Raw genomic sequence first — 19,910 nt, forward strand, 5'->3', positions numbered from 1 at the left:
ATGAAAATATTTCCCTCCTGAAACGTGGTGCCATGAATTATTTTGTTCTGACCCCGCTGACCTGCCTGTTACAAACCGATGTGTCACGACAGCAGTAATAACTTGTAATAATGAGTCTAAAATATTATGAAAATCTCTTCTCATTTTAAACCGAGCTTGAAAAAGTGGATGAGATTTGAGATGGAAAAGGAATATAAATTTTATCTTTCAAATTCCTTATTTGTTGGATCACAAAACTTTAGTTAACCTAAGTAATAAACAAACAAATGAATAAATAAATAGATGCGATTATGTGTAAGTTATATGTGTAAGTTATTATGTGTATTTCTGACATTTTATGTAATGATTTCAGCACCATATCTATGGATAGCACCAGTCTGTTTCATTTTATTTTATTTTATTTTATTATTTTTTTAAGTTAAAAAAATCCTAAATATCCCACAGTTAACTGAGACACCCAATCAATAATTACTCTTCACAAACACTAGAGCGCGCATGCGTTCACCCCCGGTGCCAGAGCCACCACCTGGCTCCACGTGACGTAGATGAAAGAAAATCTCCTTTGGCCGCGGCGCGAGACAAGAAGATTATTAGTACACGCGCAGAGGGGGTTGAGAGAGAGAAAGAGGGAGCGCGAGAGAGCTGGATATTAATTTGGCTTCTAGTCTTTTAGGAGGAGCAGCTCGCTGCCCGTGTGAACTGTCTTCAAACTGTAGAAGACGCACAGACAGACACTCCCCCGTTTAAAGCCCGTTGCGGGGTCCGTAGGTGAGTTTGGAAGCGAGTCCTTTTTTTCCAATTCAGGAAGAAGAAGACGGGGGAGAAGAGAAAGTCATGGACAGAGGAGTAGAATTAAAAAGAAGCTAGCGCCCGCAGTAAAAATAACCTTTGGAGGAGAAAAAGACAGAGAGCAGAAGAAGTGTCCGGAGAGGGAAGAGGAACAGGATGGGGATGGATTTCAGCACTCTGCGTACTCTTATCAGCCGATATGTAAGTTTGTTTTTCCTTTTTTCTTTTTTTAAAAATTAAATACCCTTATGTTCACATTAACACATGCGACTAGTTGCCTACAAACCAAAGATATTTCCATTTTAAATCAAACCTGTGAACTTTTTTTGTTATCACCGTTGGTTTAAAATTCTGCCGAAGCGGCTCTCAGAGGATTAGGTTTCAATAAAGGGAGTGGAAAGCAACTCACTGAGGAGTTGTTGGGAAACTTCCCGACACTTAAAAAATCGTGTGACCAATTAACCTTTATCAACTTATATATTTTTTAACTTTTTTCCCACGTCCCTTTATTTCAACTTCAACAATGACATTTCGGCAGTTTTAAGTTACTTTTTTAAAGCTCATTGCTCCACAAATGATACTAGATCCCCACTACTCTGATCTTTCCCCACTTAATTCTGAAAGAGTGAAAGCACATGTAAAATGCATCTTTCACTGATATTCTTTAAATATATATCAGCTATTTATGTTGAAGCATGTGTTAAATAATAAGCTCCTCACATATCTGTTAGTGCTGAAAAACATTGTGTATCTATATCTATATCTATATATATAGAGAGATATTATTTGGTATGTACAAAATTGTTCCAAGTACTTTTGCAGATACTGTTCAGACATCTTTAAACAACAAACGCGGTGTGATTTGAATGAGTGAAAGGTTGCGTCACCTCACAGTATCGGTAAGTGGTGGGTGGGTGACTACCTATCTGCTCATGGCAGAACATGCCAAAAAATGCAGACAGGTAGCTATTATCATTCATGTCATCGTTGCCACTCAGTCTCATTTATTATGCTACCTCCCAGTAGAACAAAATGGAACATGAATTATGTAATCCACTTGTTTTTTCCCTGCTAGTCAAATCGATGGGCAGCATCTATATGGGTTACATTAGGCTCGGCAGTAATGTGCTTGACAATAATCCAGACAGTGCGAGCCCTGCTCACATGAGAGCCAGTGAGGTTTATACCCCAGCTCCGTACTCAGCTGAAGCTTAGGCACTGCTTCCCAACTGTTGCAACTAGCTGATTAAATACAATTCCCTGCTGTGTGGAGGGTGAAATGGAGCCATGTAGCTAGAAGCAGTGAAGAGAGAAGCCGGTGACTGGTGTAGGATGTGGGATGCTGATGAGGTCTGCTGCTGTAATTGGTCTGGATAAATGCTTTAGGTAAATGGGTTAGGGCTAAATTGATTGCATTGCTGCTGTGGTGGAAAGAGGCTGCTGAATACTTAAGATCAGGGTCAGGAACATCCATCTGTTTGTCAGATGAAGGATTCTCCCTGTGACCAAGTCTGTAAAGTGAAGCTAAATGTAAATTCAGGCTTTATACTATTTCTGCTATGATGTAAAGAGCCTGTGGTACGAACAGGCTGCTAAAAACATACTAATAACAAATGTTTGTAGAGTATTTAAATATGACAATTGGTTTAATTTTCAGGTGTTTATAATGACATGTAAACACAGTAATAATATGCCTAGTATCTTAGTCATGTTCTCATCTTCTGAGTTTTCTAAGTATTTCATGTATAGACTTGTTTGTGGCTGTAATTCAGAAACCAGTCTCCTTTGAGTCTCTGGGCTTTGGGCACGTTGAGATTTGTTTCACAAATAGACGTAACAACTGTGACAGATTTTACAGCCTGATAAAGGATCCCTGTGATTTCACAACAGCTCAACAATAAACTGAACTGAACTATGAGAGAATTTTCATCATTAAATGTTAGTGTGTGTTTCTATTAACATGCCGACACGTGCAGTAAACATTTAAAAAGCAGCCAAAGATCAGAATTGAGGTTGTGTGAATTTGTTAATTATGATGCTTCACACAGAAACATTAAAAGGCCCGCTGTGCATGTACTGAAATTTTAGTTATTCACTCTATAAATACATCAATGTTTTTGTGCAAACAGAGTGCAACTGACAGTATTGGGTTACGTACAGTGCATCTTTGTTCTAAAAAAAAGTAAATATTGTGTCAAGGCTCATTGTTTCTTTAAATGAGGTGGTGTGAGGAATGTTTAGAGTGGACGCATGATGAAAAATATATCTGTACTGTGGATAATCTACCGCCTTGTGTTTAAAAAGCTGTGCCATCCGTCTTGTGCGATGTCAGTAGAAGCCACAGTAAATTTTATTATTGCGATTGTGCCAAAACTTTCTCTGTTATGCTACAGGCTTGCAGAGGGAAAGTACAAATGAAATAAACAGGTTTAACTGGGGTTGCTTTGTACCTGTTTGTTACCTTTTGCTCTGCAACAGGGTGTGGATCGTGGTGGTGAAAGTCAGTCTCGTCAGTCGCTGCCGCCTCAGATTAGGTAAAAGCTAAATGATGTCATATAAGCCTACAGTATAGCTCTCTTTAAAAGTGTAACATGCAGAGTTGTTCATGTAGTGGCTGCCTGTCCTGTCTAGACCAGTTTAAAATCAAATGTGATGCTGGTAGCACCAAGAGCTCTGAGATACAGTGTAGTTATTCCAAAACAGGTGGCTCACCCTGTTTTGTTCTTTTCCCAAGTTAATTTTAGTCACTGAAATTCTTAGAAGTACTGTTTTATATATTTTCTAACCTGTCTTCAGTGCTCCTCCTCAAGTCTTTTTTTAGGAGATATCAGGAGAAGCACTGTTTAATTGGATTATATAACAGAATTATAAAAGAGTTAGGAAAAAGCACAACGCTACGGTCAGCTTTCTGTCTCAGGAGTGGCACAAAATACAAAGTTAAGTTTTCTCCAGAATTAAATACTTAGATCCAGTGACTTTGTGTCTATCAACGCAAATCACCCATAATGCTGTATAATGGGTGTAACGTCCCAACAGCAGACACAGCTGCTGGTGCAAAGGGACAGAGACAGATATCAGTAGAGCAGCTGAACGTAAATGGTGTTAAGTTGTAATATTTGCCCTTTTTCTCCCCTTATAAATTTCTTCATAGCCCTACAGACTTGTAGAGACTGGACTTGTGTTATAAAGAGTCAATGACAAGATAACGGTTGCAACAGTAGGTTAATAACACACATTAGTAATACACTGGCGCTGAATGCTGAAAATGTAATGGACAGGAGTTGCACAGCATCTCTTTACTTTCACTATCTGAAAATGATACCAAGCCAGCTGAAACTAGCTAATAACTGAACTTTAATGGTGGCAGAGAGTTCTCAGTCCGGCTCTGCTCCAACTGATTCATCCCACACAGCACGTTTGTATTGGTTTGACCTCTTGTGGACACAATACAAATATTATAATCATTTAACACTGTGCAGGTGATTTTCTTTCTTTTTCTTAAGGAACAATGAAATGTTATTTTGACAGCCTATGTTTGTTTGCTTAGCAAACAGAGTTCAGTGCATCTTAGCAGAACTGGACTGTTACTGTTACTGTTACAATGAAAAACAGCAGAGTTGCAAATACCAGGACACTGAAATGTAGAACTGGAGCAGAAATGAGATCTCACTAGTTTCCTGACAGTTGCCCACTAGCCACTTTATTGGTTCTTCTGAAGGATAAATACCTTGCTATATTTTAAAATAATATTAGTAGGCATTCAAAGCATTAACCATCCTTTTGAAGGTATTTTCCTAAATAATCAAACCATATAAGACTAGAAAAAAGACAAACTAAGATTATTTTGGCTTACAGGCTGAGTAAAGTCAGACGTCATATCGGGTTGACGTCTTTGGAACTCGCAGTTTGGGAAAAGGGTTAAAAATCCTTTAAATGTGCTTTTAAGTGCTTTTAATAAAACCCATGCTTAGCCAAGTGATTTTTAGTGTAAAAGCATTGGGCTTGTGCAAAACCATACACTCACACATGGACCAATGCACCAAAATCAATATACAGCATTTGTATTATTTAGGACTACAATTATCATTTGGTCAGTTATTTTTTGATTAAATAAGTAAGCTACTTTCAGCTGCCCTCTTGCCACAGGGGGTAACTCTGTGGGATTTGGTTTTACACTGGATGTCCTTACTGACACAACCTCAAAGGAGAGATCGGTGACTCCGGCTGGAATCTACGGTAACCAGCGATCTTTTCCTTTCCAAGCAAATTATATCACCAGTTTTTATCATATCATAATGTTAGAAAGTGGTTGTAAATCTTATTCAGAATAAATTTCATATTGCTACATTACACTACTACTAATACTACTTTGTAGACTGTAACTGTGAAAATCAAACAATATTGGACGAATCCAAAATGAAACAAACCGGAGATATCATGTTCGTGTATTAGGCGTGTTCAAGAAGCCACCCAGCATTCCTGTCCAGCTACCTAATGTGGCTCCCTGAAAGTCCCGCTGGTCTCTTTTTGGCTTCCTGCCTTCACATACTAGATTAAAGGGTTACTGCTGTTCACTATACCTTCACCCACTTAATCCAGTTTGCAGCTATACTTTCAGATCTAAGCTTATCACTAAACACCTTACTACTTATATTCAGCCTAGTTTTATTTTCTAATTAGCTCACCGAACAGCAGGCTGTATGTGAAGTATGCTAACTGATCCATGCATATGAGGCCATAATAAATGTTCACGTCAGTAGTGGCTGATGATCATGTTGCTGTCTCTATAGTGTCATTCATGCACATTAGTAAGAAGCAGGTAGATGGGATAGTTGTAGCCAGTTGACGCAGAGGGCATCAGATCATATGAACTCCTTGGCTCCAAATGCTTGTCAATAATTCATTAGTAGACTGGCTGACAATGAAGACTGATGTTTGTGTAACTTGTTTAGGAGTCTGCTCACTGTGGGGCTCAGGGATGCCCCAGGTGGCTTGATGGGATTCCAGAGGGTCCCCATCTAACCACTGTGTTTTAATCACTGCAGGATATAATTTTACAACCGAGGTTTGGTGGAAACTGCAAAAAAGTCCTATGCTGGCTTTTCTAACTAATGCCCTCACAGAAGAGTAGAGATGGAAGACTTCATTGTGCAAATAAAGTCCAACTTGGCTTAACCATAAGGAAGTGCCTAAAGGTTAAACTAAGGTAATCAAGCCTGAAGAAAGAAAGTCGTGAGTCCTACTTAATAGTACAACAGTCCATTTTTACGTGCTTGGGTTCAAACAGCAGAATTCACACTTCAGGAGTGCCACTGCTCTTCAGATTACAGCACTTGTGAATGAAACGACTTGTAATTTCCTTCTACATTGCATAGGCATGCCATGGTATGCCAGAAAAAGGCAGTTTTTATGCTAAAGAAGAGCCAAGTTGTTGTGATGCTCAGTAGTGGCTTTTGAAGTTTACTCACGTGTAGCCTCCTCCTGCATTGGCGGGTTTCCTCTTAGTGACCCCCATGCTAACAATTAAACAGCTGCTCAGCCATAATGTCGCAATCCACAAGGTTCACCTGGGTTAACCTCTTTAGGTGAAGGATTCACAGGCTCTCACTAAGCCATCTGGCCTCAAGATTGTTTTGCTGCTTCACTAGTTGCTGCTTCTTTGTTTATCTGCATTAACTCCCAGGACTTACTAGAAAACCTAGGTGACAAGGAGTAGTTTGGAATTAAAAGTACTTTCTTAATATGTGTAGATTGCACAAATATGCCAGATTCAGAAGGCAGGGAAAATTTCCAATTTTATTTTAATCGGTTGATCATGTAAAACTATTATATGAGTCACATTATGTTTTTCAGTATTGAGCAGATAAACCTTCTGCAGCCATGTTGTATCTTTACAACAACATTCTACATGTACTTTAACAACATCTTTCTTTTCTATTGGATATGGCAACATTTCTTAAATTCCTTCATTTAAAATGAAGGAATTTCAGCTAGTGGTCCGTCATCACCTGCTGCATATATCCATTGATATGTGACAAAGTGAAACAGAACATTACTTCTTTCCTTGTGCTATTTGGATACCTATTCGAAATCCGTAGCAGTTCAGTTCTGAATTAATCATTTTTGTTGCATTAATGTTTCTACACCAGCTTGTTAACATTTTTTCTTTATGTGCTGACACTTTTGAAAAACATTTTGGCTCCTCACGATACTGTCTAAGCAATACCTGCAGTGGAGTGCTATAGCTCCATTAAGAGCCTGTATCAATGTCGTCGCAGTAACATTACCAGTATATTACAGTTCAATGAACAAGTAGACAGATGATAAATAGCCTTAGGTTAATGGTGCATAGAGACCTCTATCCAAAGAGAGAGACCGATAACAGATATGGAGGGCGAGAGATGTTGTTTGAACTTGGGTCATCATAATAACATTGCTCCAGGTTGCCAGTGAAAGTGCTGAGGGAGGCAGGTGTGCACCTTAATGTTCCCCCTGTCTGAGGGAATGATAGCCGGTCGACTCTCTCCTGGAACACCATTCCCCACGGCCCGTGTGTCAGAGAGGAAGAGAAGTGAAGTGAGCCGCCTCCCCTCTTTCCAAAAAGCTGATGGTGCACTATAAATATCACCCCACCCCACTTCCATTTAACCATAATGCCTTACCCCCTTTCCCCCCTTCTCCATTGCTTTGTTGGTTGGAGACATTAGCAGACAGTCATAAAAGGCTATTGATCATTTGGATTTTTGGCAGGTAGTACTTATCTATAAATGTGATGTCACAGGAAGTGAAGCAAAATTTTCTCTACTTCAAAAGTTTGGTTCCTTTTGTTGATGTTCTCCACTGGTCTAGGAATGAGCATCTATCTACAATGCAACGTTTAATAAAAGTCGAACTGAAACAATTAAATCTTAAAACTGTTACTTTACTTTTTTGTAACCTGTCCTTTGGGGCTGTACCAGAATATTTGATCTTTAAGCTTTAAATTGTTTGAAGGGGGCATGTATTTTTTCTAAGCACTTTTTTACCTCATTGTTGCCAACTTAGTGACTTTGTTGCAATATTTATTGACTTTTCTATGACCTTTAGTAAGGGTTTATTATATATATATATATATATATATATATATATATATATATATATATATATATATATATAAAAACACAAAAAACAAAGAAAACTGCAAATTCGTCCTTGCTCATCCTGTGCAGCTCTCGCTGTCTCCTTTGTTTTATTCGTTAAAGTCACAAAGCAGCAAACTGCAGCTCTCTGACCAAATTCTTCCATATGGCTCTACAAGTGGAGCCAGCTTAAATCACTGCATGGAACAACAATTAGAATATTTGCTGCTGATCACTGCTAAAAATATCATTTTTTTGACAGCCTAATTCTGCTTTGAAATACACAAATGGTATATCTCCAGCCTTCTACCACAGGTGCATGAAAACAGTAATTGTGGTATGATCTTTGGACAGTGATTAGGTATACATTTGCTGACATCCCAGCTAGTGCAGTAATGTTGTATTGGTACAGAATTGTAAGTATAATGATCAGTAGTTGAAGTCATCCTTGTTTGTATTCATCTTATCTTTCTTTTCACGAATAATAATAGTAATTATTGCATGGTACCAGCCTCCTGCACTTTCAGGGAAAGTTAAAAGCTTTTCAAAGACGTCTGAAGAGAGCACTCGTAAAGCTGTGTTTACAGTTCAAAGCCTTGCAGCATTCTTTTGTGCAACAACTTATCAAAGACACCAAAGCCCCCTCCTGAAGATGCATTTGTTGCTAGGCTACAAAATACAAACTAGCCAATATTACTATCTGGGAACCAGATGATACATACAAGTGAATCTCATGTTGGTGCTCAACATCAAGCTACAGCTACTGGTTTCTTAAGTGGTTTCCATAGTTGAGCAGCTGATGCACATTGAAACAACATGAATTATAATATTTTGAATGCACTTTAGCAGGAACCCATCAGTAGATGACTGTGATCTAACTGCTCAGACTGTCAGTCTGCCAGAAAACATTCAGCCCCAAGTGATATAATAGTTAGGACACACAAAGGACTGTGCAGATGTGTTTTCAGTTTCCAGTGACGCCTTGATAATGCTTAATTATGAACTGTAATATATGTAGTGCTGCAAATGTCTTATATCTGACAGTGGAAAGGACTGGAAGAAGGATAGCACAGAATAACAATATAGATATAGCCCTGATTGCAGAATTACTGTGATAAAGTAAATCCCTGAAACACGCCACACGCAGCATTTTAACATGAATAAATAATCACCACATGAATATTTGAGTACAAATACCACAAGCAAAAGAGGGCACCTATAAATCTGCAACCCAACAATATTTCTCATATTGTGGATCAAGATCAGGTATTAAATCTAAATATGCTTGATTGATTTGCAAGAATGGATAAAGTGCTGTTGTTCGATCAAGATTTGGAATTATAGTTAAGCAAAAACCGAAGACAAAACATATATTTAATAATAATATACAGGGCCTGTTGCTGGGTGTGTAATATCTCCATAGTACTGTTATTTTCAGCTGAATAATATATATTTAAGGAGGAGTAACTCTTATAGTTCACACAATGTATGTACAACTCAACTACAGCGGCATGATAAAAATAGCAGAGGCTACGCTGGCGGTGGAGTAGATGTGCTCCTGAGAGGACTGGGCTTGTTCCAGGATTTATGCATCAAACCAACACGATGTTCTTCCTACAGCAAAGGCGACGGTGCATTTTTTAATATTTTAACTGCTTTATGTTCAGGAAGTCATTCACTTTGTTTCATGGCTGGTTGTTTTGACCCTGCAGCTGAAGCATCATCCTTCAGTGAACAGCCAGTAGAAAGGTGTTGAGAGCCACTTTATTCATATTATGTAATTGTGACTATGCATACAATATGAAAAACTACTACACTGGGGCTCTTATTATCTGAAACGCACAGAGAATCCATGCAGAAGAAGCAGTTTAGGAATGTATTTCCACCATGCTGCTTGGCCGCTGTCAGGTGATTGATGTTATGGGAGCCACGTGATGTCATTAGCTTCCCTCCACCCACTGCCCTGCTATGCTGTGAATTTTTTTTTTGTTTGTTTTGGGGGGTGGGGGTGGGGTTGAGAAGCTGGGAATTGTTGCTAAAAAGTTTATAAAACATGTGTTGTCCTCTTTAATTGACCACAAAATTGACCCCACTGCTTTCAGTAGAAGACAGAAAAGAGGATTTTAGAGGATGGTGGATGACAGACAAAATGATGATTCAGACATTAAGATGCAGTAATAGAGACAGTGGGTGCAGAGGATGAGAAACAGGAAGACGTAATCTCATGGTTGTCAAGGAGATGAAGAACAAACTGACCATATAGTAATTTTCTCCTTTATTCGGGTGCAGCTCACTCTCATCGAGTGTGTGTGTGTGTGTGAATTTGCCTTCTTAGGTGACATGGAAGGGCAGCAGGATTCATGGGGGTGCATGAGAGTGTAGCACCACGAGTAGCACAGAGCAATGAAGCTCAACTGAACTGAACAAAAGTGAAAAGAAATGTACCACATCAACACAAAGCATAGAACAAATACACAATACCCCTAAAGAGCAGAACAGCCATCTCCAAGGATTACCGAGACATCAGATGATGATCACAGTCCAGCAAAAGTTTGAAGAGTCTCAAGTTTTTGTGTCGCCCTGTTTTCGTTCACCGAACTGGAGCGAGCCACTCTTCTCTCAAAATGTAATTCAATGTAACAGACTATTAGATATCTGGACCTAAGAGAGCACCTCAGTGATTTAACACTGCACTGTCAGAATCACAACAGCTAGTTTAAAAATAAAATGCCTGAAGCGCTGGAGCAGAGGATGCTGCGTTTTCAGTTCCACTCATTCTTCTTACTTGTTTAACCAGGAAGACAAAGGAATGGAAGACAGGTGGCATTATTGTGGTAATTTACAGGATTTTACCGTATGGAAAAGGCTTTATGCAACTTTTTTGCACAAATTGTGATAATACTCCATAGCACATGCTCCACATGTTGCTGAAGGAAATTAGTGGGTTTCCACTTAAATGCGTAAGAATACTTATCAGGATATAACTTTGAACGATGTCCACTCAAACAGAAAAATTTATATTGTTAAAAGAGAACATGATTTCTGCATGATTTTAATTCAAAATCTTTAAATGTAAATACAGTAAAAACAGAAGACACAGCATTCATTCAGAAAAACTAATTTGACGATCTGTTAGGAAATACTGATACTTGTTTAACAGCTTTTCAAAAGTTTCATTAAACTTGAATGGAAACAAAAAGAGAGAGGCCTGGAGCAGGTTTTGACTCCAGTTTTTTATCAGTTGAACATCATGTGATCGATTTAAATTCCACTGAGCCTGGATCAGTTCAAACAACTGGAAAAATGGACCAGTTAGAAATAAGTTCAACAGGGACACATACACACACTTACTCCTCATAGCACAACCTAAACTACAGCTTAGCTACAGTTTCTGTTTGCCAGAGAATGAGTGGAGTTTGAAGGCCAATAAGACTGAAGAGGATGATTCATGCTAGACTTTATTTCCCTGAATATGCTCCACTGTGGCACAGTTTTATTAAGACAGCAGTAACCCAGGGAGCTGATGACACGCTGTATGGGAAGCTCTCCTGAACCCAGATTTTGGAAAGTTTACAAAAATGCTGAAATATTTGAACAATGTTTTTTAAGTTGGGTTGAGTCACACAGTCAGCTTATTTAGCTTATGTTGCTGGGGAAGTAATGACGTGTTTAAAGATGTTGTAAGATGAGTCACTTTGTCTTTGTATAGACAGTGAAAACTGGAAATGATTTGTTTTGTTTTTTCTCAGTGATAATTCTGCAATTTTGAGGGTATTTTTAGTCGATAATATTAGTTTGTTTTTCCTTCTTTTTATTTGGAGCAATTAAACACTTATTTCATAAAAGTGCTTTGGGCTGTGGGAGACCATAGTGGAAATTTTCACAGTTGTGCGATATTAATTAAGTTTAAAATAATGATCACTTGGAGCACTTATAATGGGATGTGAAGGTGCATTGGTAGACAGAGATTTCATATACTCCCTGTGTTTGTGCACGTGTGTGAGGATGATTGCTGCTAAGACAAACAGTATAATAAACACCATTAGGAAGAGGTGCCCCTAGGACAAACATTAGAGAAGGCTCCCATTAACGAGAGGGAAAGAGACGAGGAGAATGAAAAGTTGAGAAGTAAACATGTCGGAAGAAGAGATATAAAAGCATTTTGGTAGTTTTCTCTGATGTCCTCAGAGATTCGTAGAAGGTCTGATGTTACTGCAGGAAGTGAAACTGAGAGAGGTAAAATACGTGTACACTAATAGTGCTGTCAATTTTCTGCAATTTCTTTGCAGTTGGACGATTCACTCAGGATAATATAACACCTGTTTAAAAAAACATGCAGTGGATGACACTTTTTTTTGTATATTTTGTTCAACCGAACTGCAGTCAGTCCTGGTGCTAAGTTAAGCTCATCTTCTAGATGTGGTTTCAATCATCTTATCTAACTCTTAGAGGAGAGAAAATGTTCATGATTCTCCCAGAAATGTGGATGTATGGAGTACCTTTCTCCAGCTGGTTGATGCTTCATATTTAACCCTGTACCATACCATGAGCTCATGTGTTTACTCAGGCTGGGCTGCTGAGCCGTTATCCTGCTTACTGCACAAAGTATTCTGCATGTATTAACAACATGCCAATGACGATAACCAGTGACACAAACATTTGTCAATGTATGCACTGCCAATTGTGTTTTTGAAGCTGTTGATTTCCATGCAGATATTTAAAGTGTATTATGTTAATTTATGAATTGTATTCTATGTTTTTATTTTGTCTCTATTCTAATAGCTTTTGCAAAATGATTCTTTTTTTCTAAGATTTATGTTGGGCCTTGGTGCAGTCCCTCAGTTCACCATCTATCTGAAACAAGCTATTTTAACTCCGTCCTTCCTACATTTAGGTACACTTGACTCTGAGTTAGTAGCCGCTCACAAACAGAAGGTTTGATTGGAGGGTGAGTGTAGGTGACATAGTAGCGATATCCGCTCTCTGTGACATCATACTCGGAAACAGTGCTAGGAGCATTTTGAAAAGCTTGAGCTCTCACATTTTTGTTCAGTATGAGCCTTCGTCATTGTAAGAGTGTATATTCATCCATTTTCTTAACTGCTTATCCAATTCAGGGTGGGCTGGAGTCTATCCCAACTGTCACTTGGTGAGGGGAGGAGTAAATCCTGGAAAGGTTGCCACTCACAAGTTCATTACAGAACACATGGAGACAGATGACAAACTCTCACATTTTCACATCTACCACTTATTTAAATACAGAGGTGTTTGTCTTTTTAGCTGGAGTGCTCAGAGAGAACACATGCCAGCATAGTGAAGCCCAGGAGCAACAGTTTCCTACCGCTATGGCGCCCATGCTGCCTGTGTGTGTAGGGCATAATACGTCCCCTTTAAAAGTCTGTTTTGACAAGATGTTTAGGCTTGATTGAGATATCCTTAAACCTCCTGCTAGCTTTAGTGCACCTCTTATTATAGCTCGCCCTTTTGCTCAGCGCTATCACTGCAAAAGCTGAGCAGCGCTACCAAGTCATAAGCACCCACTTCCTTTGAGTGAAAGTGCTGCAGTTATTTAAAGCCAACTGAATGTCCACAGATCAATGCAGGCACTTAGTGTGACCTGGGTACTCAACACAAACACAGACATGTTTAACTTGAGAGGAAGGAGATGGCAGATGTTGTGGTATAAATGCTTTTTCTTTTTGGTTTTAATGGTTCTCGCTGGATATATGAATTCACTGTTGTTGGTTGGATTCAGTGATATTTTGTGTTTCTGTTCTTGAACCTGTTGTGCCAAAAAAGGTTTCTGTATCCAGATTTGTTAACTGGTTTTGTTGATATTCATAGACTGCTTATCTATACAGTGATCTATACTGCATTCTTGTGTGAATAATATTGTATATTAGGATATTAGGCTTTATCAACCTCCTTTTAACCATTATAACATGTATTTATTCCCATGTCCTTTGATTTACAGCATTGGGTCAAGTCATGGGAGGGTCATGTGACACCTAGCAGTGCTTTCCTCCAGTCCCCTCCTTTCACACCCACACAGCAGACAATAAAGCAAGCTTGAGCACTGTGTATGTTTGCTCCCTTGCTATCCAAAGAATGACTGTGCTTATCTACAGGAAATCCACAACAATGGCCTTCTGTCCAGCTCTTAGGAGCAGCACAGTGGTTGGTCTATTAGCTCGTCTGCCTTCTGCCTTGTATCTCTCCCGCGTTATCCTCCATCCACTTCACTGAGGGCAATAACTGCCCAACAGCAGCAGCTATATATGTTGCCCCAGAGATTTCCCAAGTCTAACTCCAGGGGAAAGAAGGAATATTTGTAATTCTGGGTCATCAGAGGGGGTGAAAACAGAGACTGGAAGACAAGCGTACATTGTGGTAAAGCAGGTATATTATCTCAGTCCCCTACCGAGATGTGCTCTGTGAAAACCAGGCTAATGAATTTCTCTGTTTAGCTGCCAGAAGCTGGCTGAGGTTACCAGTTCTTCTCCTCTCTTCCTCTGCTGCTTTATCTTGTCCTTTCCCCACAGTCCTCAACAGTTTATCAAGGAGAGGAAATGGTGATGGAGCAGGAAAGGTCGGCTACGTGGCAGTGGTTTGTGTGGCTGTAGAAAGAGAACATATTCTACAGAATAATTTATTTTTTTAATGTAATACATGAATTTAGATTTAATTAAGTTTGTTCAAGCTCATTTATGTGGATAAAATGATTATATAACACTTTTCACAAACCAAGTTACTCAGCTGTTTAAGCATTAACACCACCAAACAAACCATCACATAGCCTCTTTCTCACATCCACACACCCACCCACACAGCTGGTGAGTGGTCTTCTGACCTACATAAGGAATGGAGACAGGTGGATGTCCATTTCAGCTCATTTTATCTCAGTGATGGATGATCTCATGAGAGTTTTCAGCCCTGCTGTTTACGCTCACATACCTCCCCTTAGGATTAATTTCATAACATGAAACATAACATGTATTTTATTGAGATTTTATTAAGCTGTAATTGATTTGTAGTTCAATTTTAATTCTAGCTCAACCAATTATGTGTTATGTCTTAAGTCTTCTTTTTATATTATGCGTATTCATTAAAATCAGAAAACATTTAATTTTAGTGGATTTATAGGAGGTTTCAGTGAATATTGTCACCAGGAATCCAGTATAATTATGTTTTCCACTTAAATAGTAATAACTTCTTTTAGTTCAAGTATTTTTGTGGAGTGCTGTACTAAATCTAACTGAACCTCAGTCTTTTAAAAGTCATGCATTAAAGCCACACAGTATACTATACTGTTGTTCATCACTGCAGTAATACAAAATGTCAGATTTCATTACGTATCCAGACAATCAGTGAATGAATCAGACTAGATTTTGTACTGCAGAAATATGCATTGTGCCTCTTTATAAGCATTGCTTAATAATTTTGCATTGTGTTGATAAATAGTGCATGTCTTTGACAACTGACACTGTCTGTCACTTTGAGTGATGCGTTCAGTCAGTAATAGGCAAGAAGAGTTGAGTGAAGCCCTGGATGCTCAGTTTATTATTACTTTGTGGAGTTGCTGACTGAGACAGTTTACTGAAATTTTATTGCATGAATCTTGATGCGTAACCTGTAGATGCTGATAATAAATTTTGACTAAATAAGCATGCTGAAAGCGTTGGGATGAGAAGTAGTCCTTAGAACTGGTAACAAGAGCAGTTGTTGTTAAGAAGTGTTACTAATAACACCTGGTCACAGCAGCCGTTGCAGTTAAACTATTAGTTGTAGCTTATGTAGCAGATTTAGAAACTGGGGCTACAACAAAATGATTATCTTCTGATTATTTATTTGGTCCATGCAAGATCAGAAGAATGATTTTTAGGCAAACATTACTTGACAACTTTTTTCTGGCAATTATTAAAACTTTGTATGTAGCTGTGTTAACAATTATGCAGCAAATGTGACAACTATAGTTACTGCAGTTGCGTTAAAAATAGCAAGTAAGTAAGAAAAGCACTTAATATTTCCATTGTAGTGCAAAAAAGTTCATGCTGACCTGAAGAATACTGGAAACTGGAGCTCTTTGTCGCTACATCGTTTCTGTGTTTCCCTCCTTTTTGCTCCTGGTTTAACTCAGTTCTACAGATGCAAGAGTTTTTAAGGACATGCAGGTGCAGAGTTACTTTAAAAACAGTTCTCTCTCTCTCACACACACACACAAAGGTTGAACAACTGCTGAATTGTAAATTCCACTGACTATGATTAATACAAGTAGTGCTTTCATGTGATCAGGCCATTGTGTGTGTGCGTTTGGTTGCGTGTGTGTGCATGTAGAAGGTTACAAAACACTGACGAGAGCAGTCAGATCACTAAATCCCCCGGAGACACACAGAGACACAGAGACACAGTTAGTTTGTGGGTAACTGATTATTTTTCTGTTGTCCGATCTCTATGATGCCATAGTGGCTTGGTATTTTACCTACACACTCTCTCTCTCTCTCTCTCTCTCTCTCTCTCTCTCTCTCTCTCACACACACACACACACACACACACACACACACACACACACACACACACACACACACACACACACACAGTATGTGTGTTTTCAGAATTAAAGTGTCTCTCTCTCTCTCTCTCTCTCACTCACACACACACACACACACACACACACACACACACACACACACACACACACACACACACACACACACACACACACAGTAGTGTTTTTCAGAATTAAAGTGTCCCCATTATGCAGTTTTGCAAAGCTACAATGTTCCAGGTCTCTGGCAAAATTAATTCTTCTCTCACACCATAAAGCACTGCTGCTACAATGTTGACCTTTACTTTGTGAGTTCCCCTTGCCACCATGGCAGGGGGAGGCCAGAGCGATGTGTAATGCTGATGGACAAAATGAAATTGTGGAGACTGGGTGCAGATTGTGCTATAGATCAATTAATCAATTTTGTCACTGAGATGGAGCCACTTATACCTTCCCTTTAACTTTTAATAGCTCATTCTTAGAGCCTTTTTCTGGTCTCAAACATGGGAAAGAAATTTAGCGGTGGGTTACTTGATGGCAAGATCAGCTCTATCACACACTCTTCATTAACATAAAATCCAAGCTGCTTTGTCATGTTTAAATACATAAATTCCTATTATGGAAACAGTCAGCATTTTATTTCGAGTTTGTGTTAGAAAAAGGATGAAGTAGTGTAATCTTAACTACAGGCTTCTGGATCACTTTTCCCAGACACTCAGCTCCAAATGCATGACTGCTAACTTCTCTCTGGGGTGAACACAGCGTTCAATCACAGCGTTGATTGAAGGCATTTAAGGCTGGATGATGAGGATTTACCATTATCTCATTTGGCCTGGCCAGGGCGGCCTGGGTGAGGCTAGACAACATTGTGACAGATGGGGCGCACAGCTGGTCTTTAATCTGTAACTCAGGTAACACACATGCCAAGATGATTGCACACACATATCTGTACCCTTATCAGAACATCACAAACACATAAAGATTAAACTACAGACAGCCGGGGTGAGTGAACCTCCATATCATCTGTGTGGTGTTTTATTTTATTTTTATTTTTCTGGACGTGCAACAGTCAATCGTTTTATTACCCTCCCCACGTAATTCTGAAACACATGATAGTACATGATCACTGCTATTTCTAGCTTGCTCTTTTGCCTTTTCCTAACAAGTCCATTGAGAGAAGCCACGAAGGGATGGTGTGAAAAATCTTCTTGTGTAGAAAATGGGAAAACATTCATGGGTTCAGAGTTAGTATGAGAATCTCCCCGCTTCTGCACGTTATCAGTTATTTACCTTTCTACTCATCTGACTCAAGTGTATGAGTCATTGCTAATGCACACACACACTTTGCATTTATCGGCTAGTGATTTAGACAAGGAAGCTTGGTTTGCCTTATCGCTGTAGCGCAGTGGCAGCTGAGCGATAATAAACACTCATGACACACGTGAGGAATGTGTTTCCACATGGAAACATGATGTATAACACAGAACGTAGACCGGCTTTATAGCAGAAAGCTGTTGACTAATTTTTAGCGCTGCCTGTTGCAGTGGGAGATAAAACAATGTCGGGCTGGTCATCGGTGGAAACGATAAACTCAGCCTTTAAATCTGCAGAGGAACAATAGTTTGTGTGTTTTGTGGTGATTTCCTCTTTTGCTGCTCAGTGTCCTGTAAATGTTATCTTTACCTGCCAGGCTTCATACAGCACTGACTAAGTGCAGTGTGGAGGTTGGTTTCTGGATTGTGCAGTTAGTACAGTGAGTGAGTGAGTATGTGTTAATTTGACTACATTCAGCCTGGTCATTATAAATTATTTCTTTTAAGTTGATTTTATTTATATAAACCAAAATCACAAACTGCGTTACACACCTTCTAGCCCTCTAACCTTACAACAATGGTTCAGATTAGGAAAATGAGTAAGAGAAGAGAGAAGTGGCTCCACTTCCTCATTTCTTGCGCAGCTCTTAATAAGCTCCAGGCTTTCTGGAACAGATATGTAGAGTGGATGTGCTCATTTTTCTCATGTGATCAAATGTGAAACACTCAGTCATGAGTTCAGTAGTGTGGAGATGGGTGGAAGTTTAACCAACTCACACACACCAGAGTAACTGGTCAGTGCGCCCCAGGGTGGCTGTGGCTACAATGTAGCTTGCCATCACCAGTGTGTGAATGTGTGTGTGAATGGGTGGATGACTGGATATGTAAAGTGCTTTGGGGTCCTTAGGGACTAGTAAAGCGCTATACAAATACAGGCCATTTACCATTTTACTTAATCTAATGTAGTTGACACCAGATGAGGTTGTAGAGATTTAGTGGTTTTCCTACTGTAACAACCTTTGTGTCAGTCATTAAAGAAACCAAATTATGACCTTTGTTCACCTAAGGGTGCATCCGTCATAGATTTAATAAAGATTATAAGATAATTTTAATTGTCAGTTGAGTTACAGGTGACAATGTTGATGTGCGCTCTATTGGTGTCAATCTTAAAATCACGTCTCGGCCATGTGCTGCTGTGATTATGGATTTGTATGGATCTTTCTGTATTTACCAGCTGGGCACATACCAAAAGAGCCCGATAATGAAACAATCCACGTAATGAAAATCCTCTCAACAGGTACTCCAATGTCTCGTTGGAGAGCAAACACATAGGTATGTCTTATCTAATCAAAATAACATCTCTTTTGTTGGTATTGATGGAAGGAACCATATCAACTGTCTCTCTTCTCTGGGTCCTGCCTGTCGAGAATCGCCTCTCGTTCTCTTTCACACATGAATTTGTTGCTCCTCTGTGTCTTGGTTGGTGGGGTCAGGGGTGGGGTGTGTGTCTGCTGCAGGAAGCGTCTTGTGTGTGAGTGGGTGGGTCAATGTTTTCCTGTTTACAATATGGCCCTCTGTTACTTGTCACAGTGGGCCTTCAGTTTCTGCCTCTCAAATGCTGCGTTCAGTTCTCAAGGCATTTTAAAAGTGTGCGATTTATTAAAACTCTGACGTATTCACACATTTAAATGAGATCTAAGTCAGGATAATGTGAATAATGTGATGCACTGGATGACCTTTTAGTCTTCTTTTTTCACTTCATGTTTATCTTTTAACATTTTAAATCTAACAGAAATACAGATACGCAGGTACAGCTGATTAAAGGTATTATATGTATTCACTTTGTTTGTGATTATATTATGGTAATGTGGGTGCTCGTAGTCAGTGCCTGGAAACAATCCTGTTTTAATCAAGTAGGTTTTTTTCACCCTTTTCTGCCTATATTTTGAGTATTCAGTCATATTTTCCATAGGGTGTAAGTGATTAACAGCAAATCAGAAGTTAACAGAAACAATGAAATGAATTTAATTTATTTACTTTTATATTACTTTATTTTTTTTGCAATATCAAAAACCTTAAGTAATCATATCCAGAATACAGAACGAGAGCACAGAGGAATGGAACCTAGTATTATATTTGTTGCCC

General features: G+C 39.0%; 1 protein-coding gene across 5 annotated transcripts in view; it reads left to right on the forward strand.

Moving 5' to 3' along the window:
• Window positions 1-579: 579 nt before the first annotated feature.
• The window catches only part of atp11a (ATPase phospholipid transporting 11A), a 47,691-nt gene continuing 28,360 nt past the window's right edge, over window positions 580-19,910 (forward strand). For 4 of the 5 annotated variants that reach the window (XM_040038286.1, XM_040038287.1, XM_040038288.1 and 1 more), the window contains exon 1: window positions 581-990. In XM_040038286.1, the coding sequence (XP_039894220.1) occupies window positions 946-990 (45 nt within the window). In that variant the 5' untranslated portion in view covers window positions 581-945. Of the gene's footprint in view, window positions 991-19,910 lie in introns of all 5 variants that reach the window. The other variant, XM_040038285.1, reaches the window with a different exon arrangement.

This window comes from Simochromis diagramma, unplaced genomic scaffold (assembly GCF_900408965.1).
Source record: "Simochromis diagramma unplaced genomic scaffold, fSimDia1.1 OVJJ01000413.1, whole genome shotgun sequence".
Lineage (NCBI taxonomy): Eukaryota > Metazoa > Chordata > Actinopteri > Cichliformes > Cichlidae > Simochromis > Simochromis diagramma.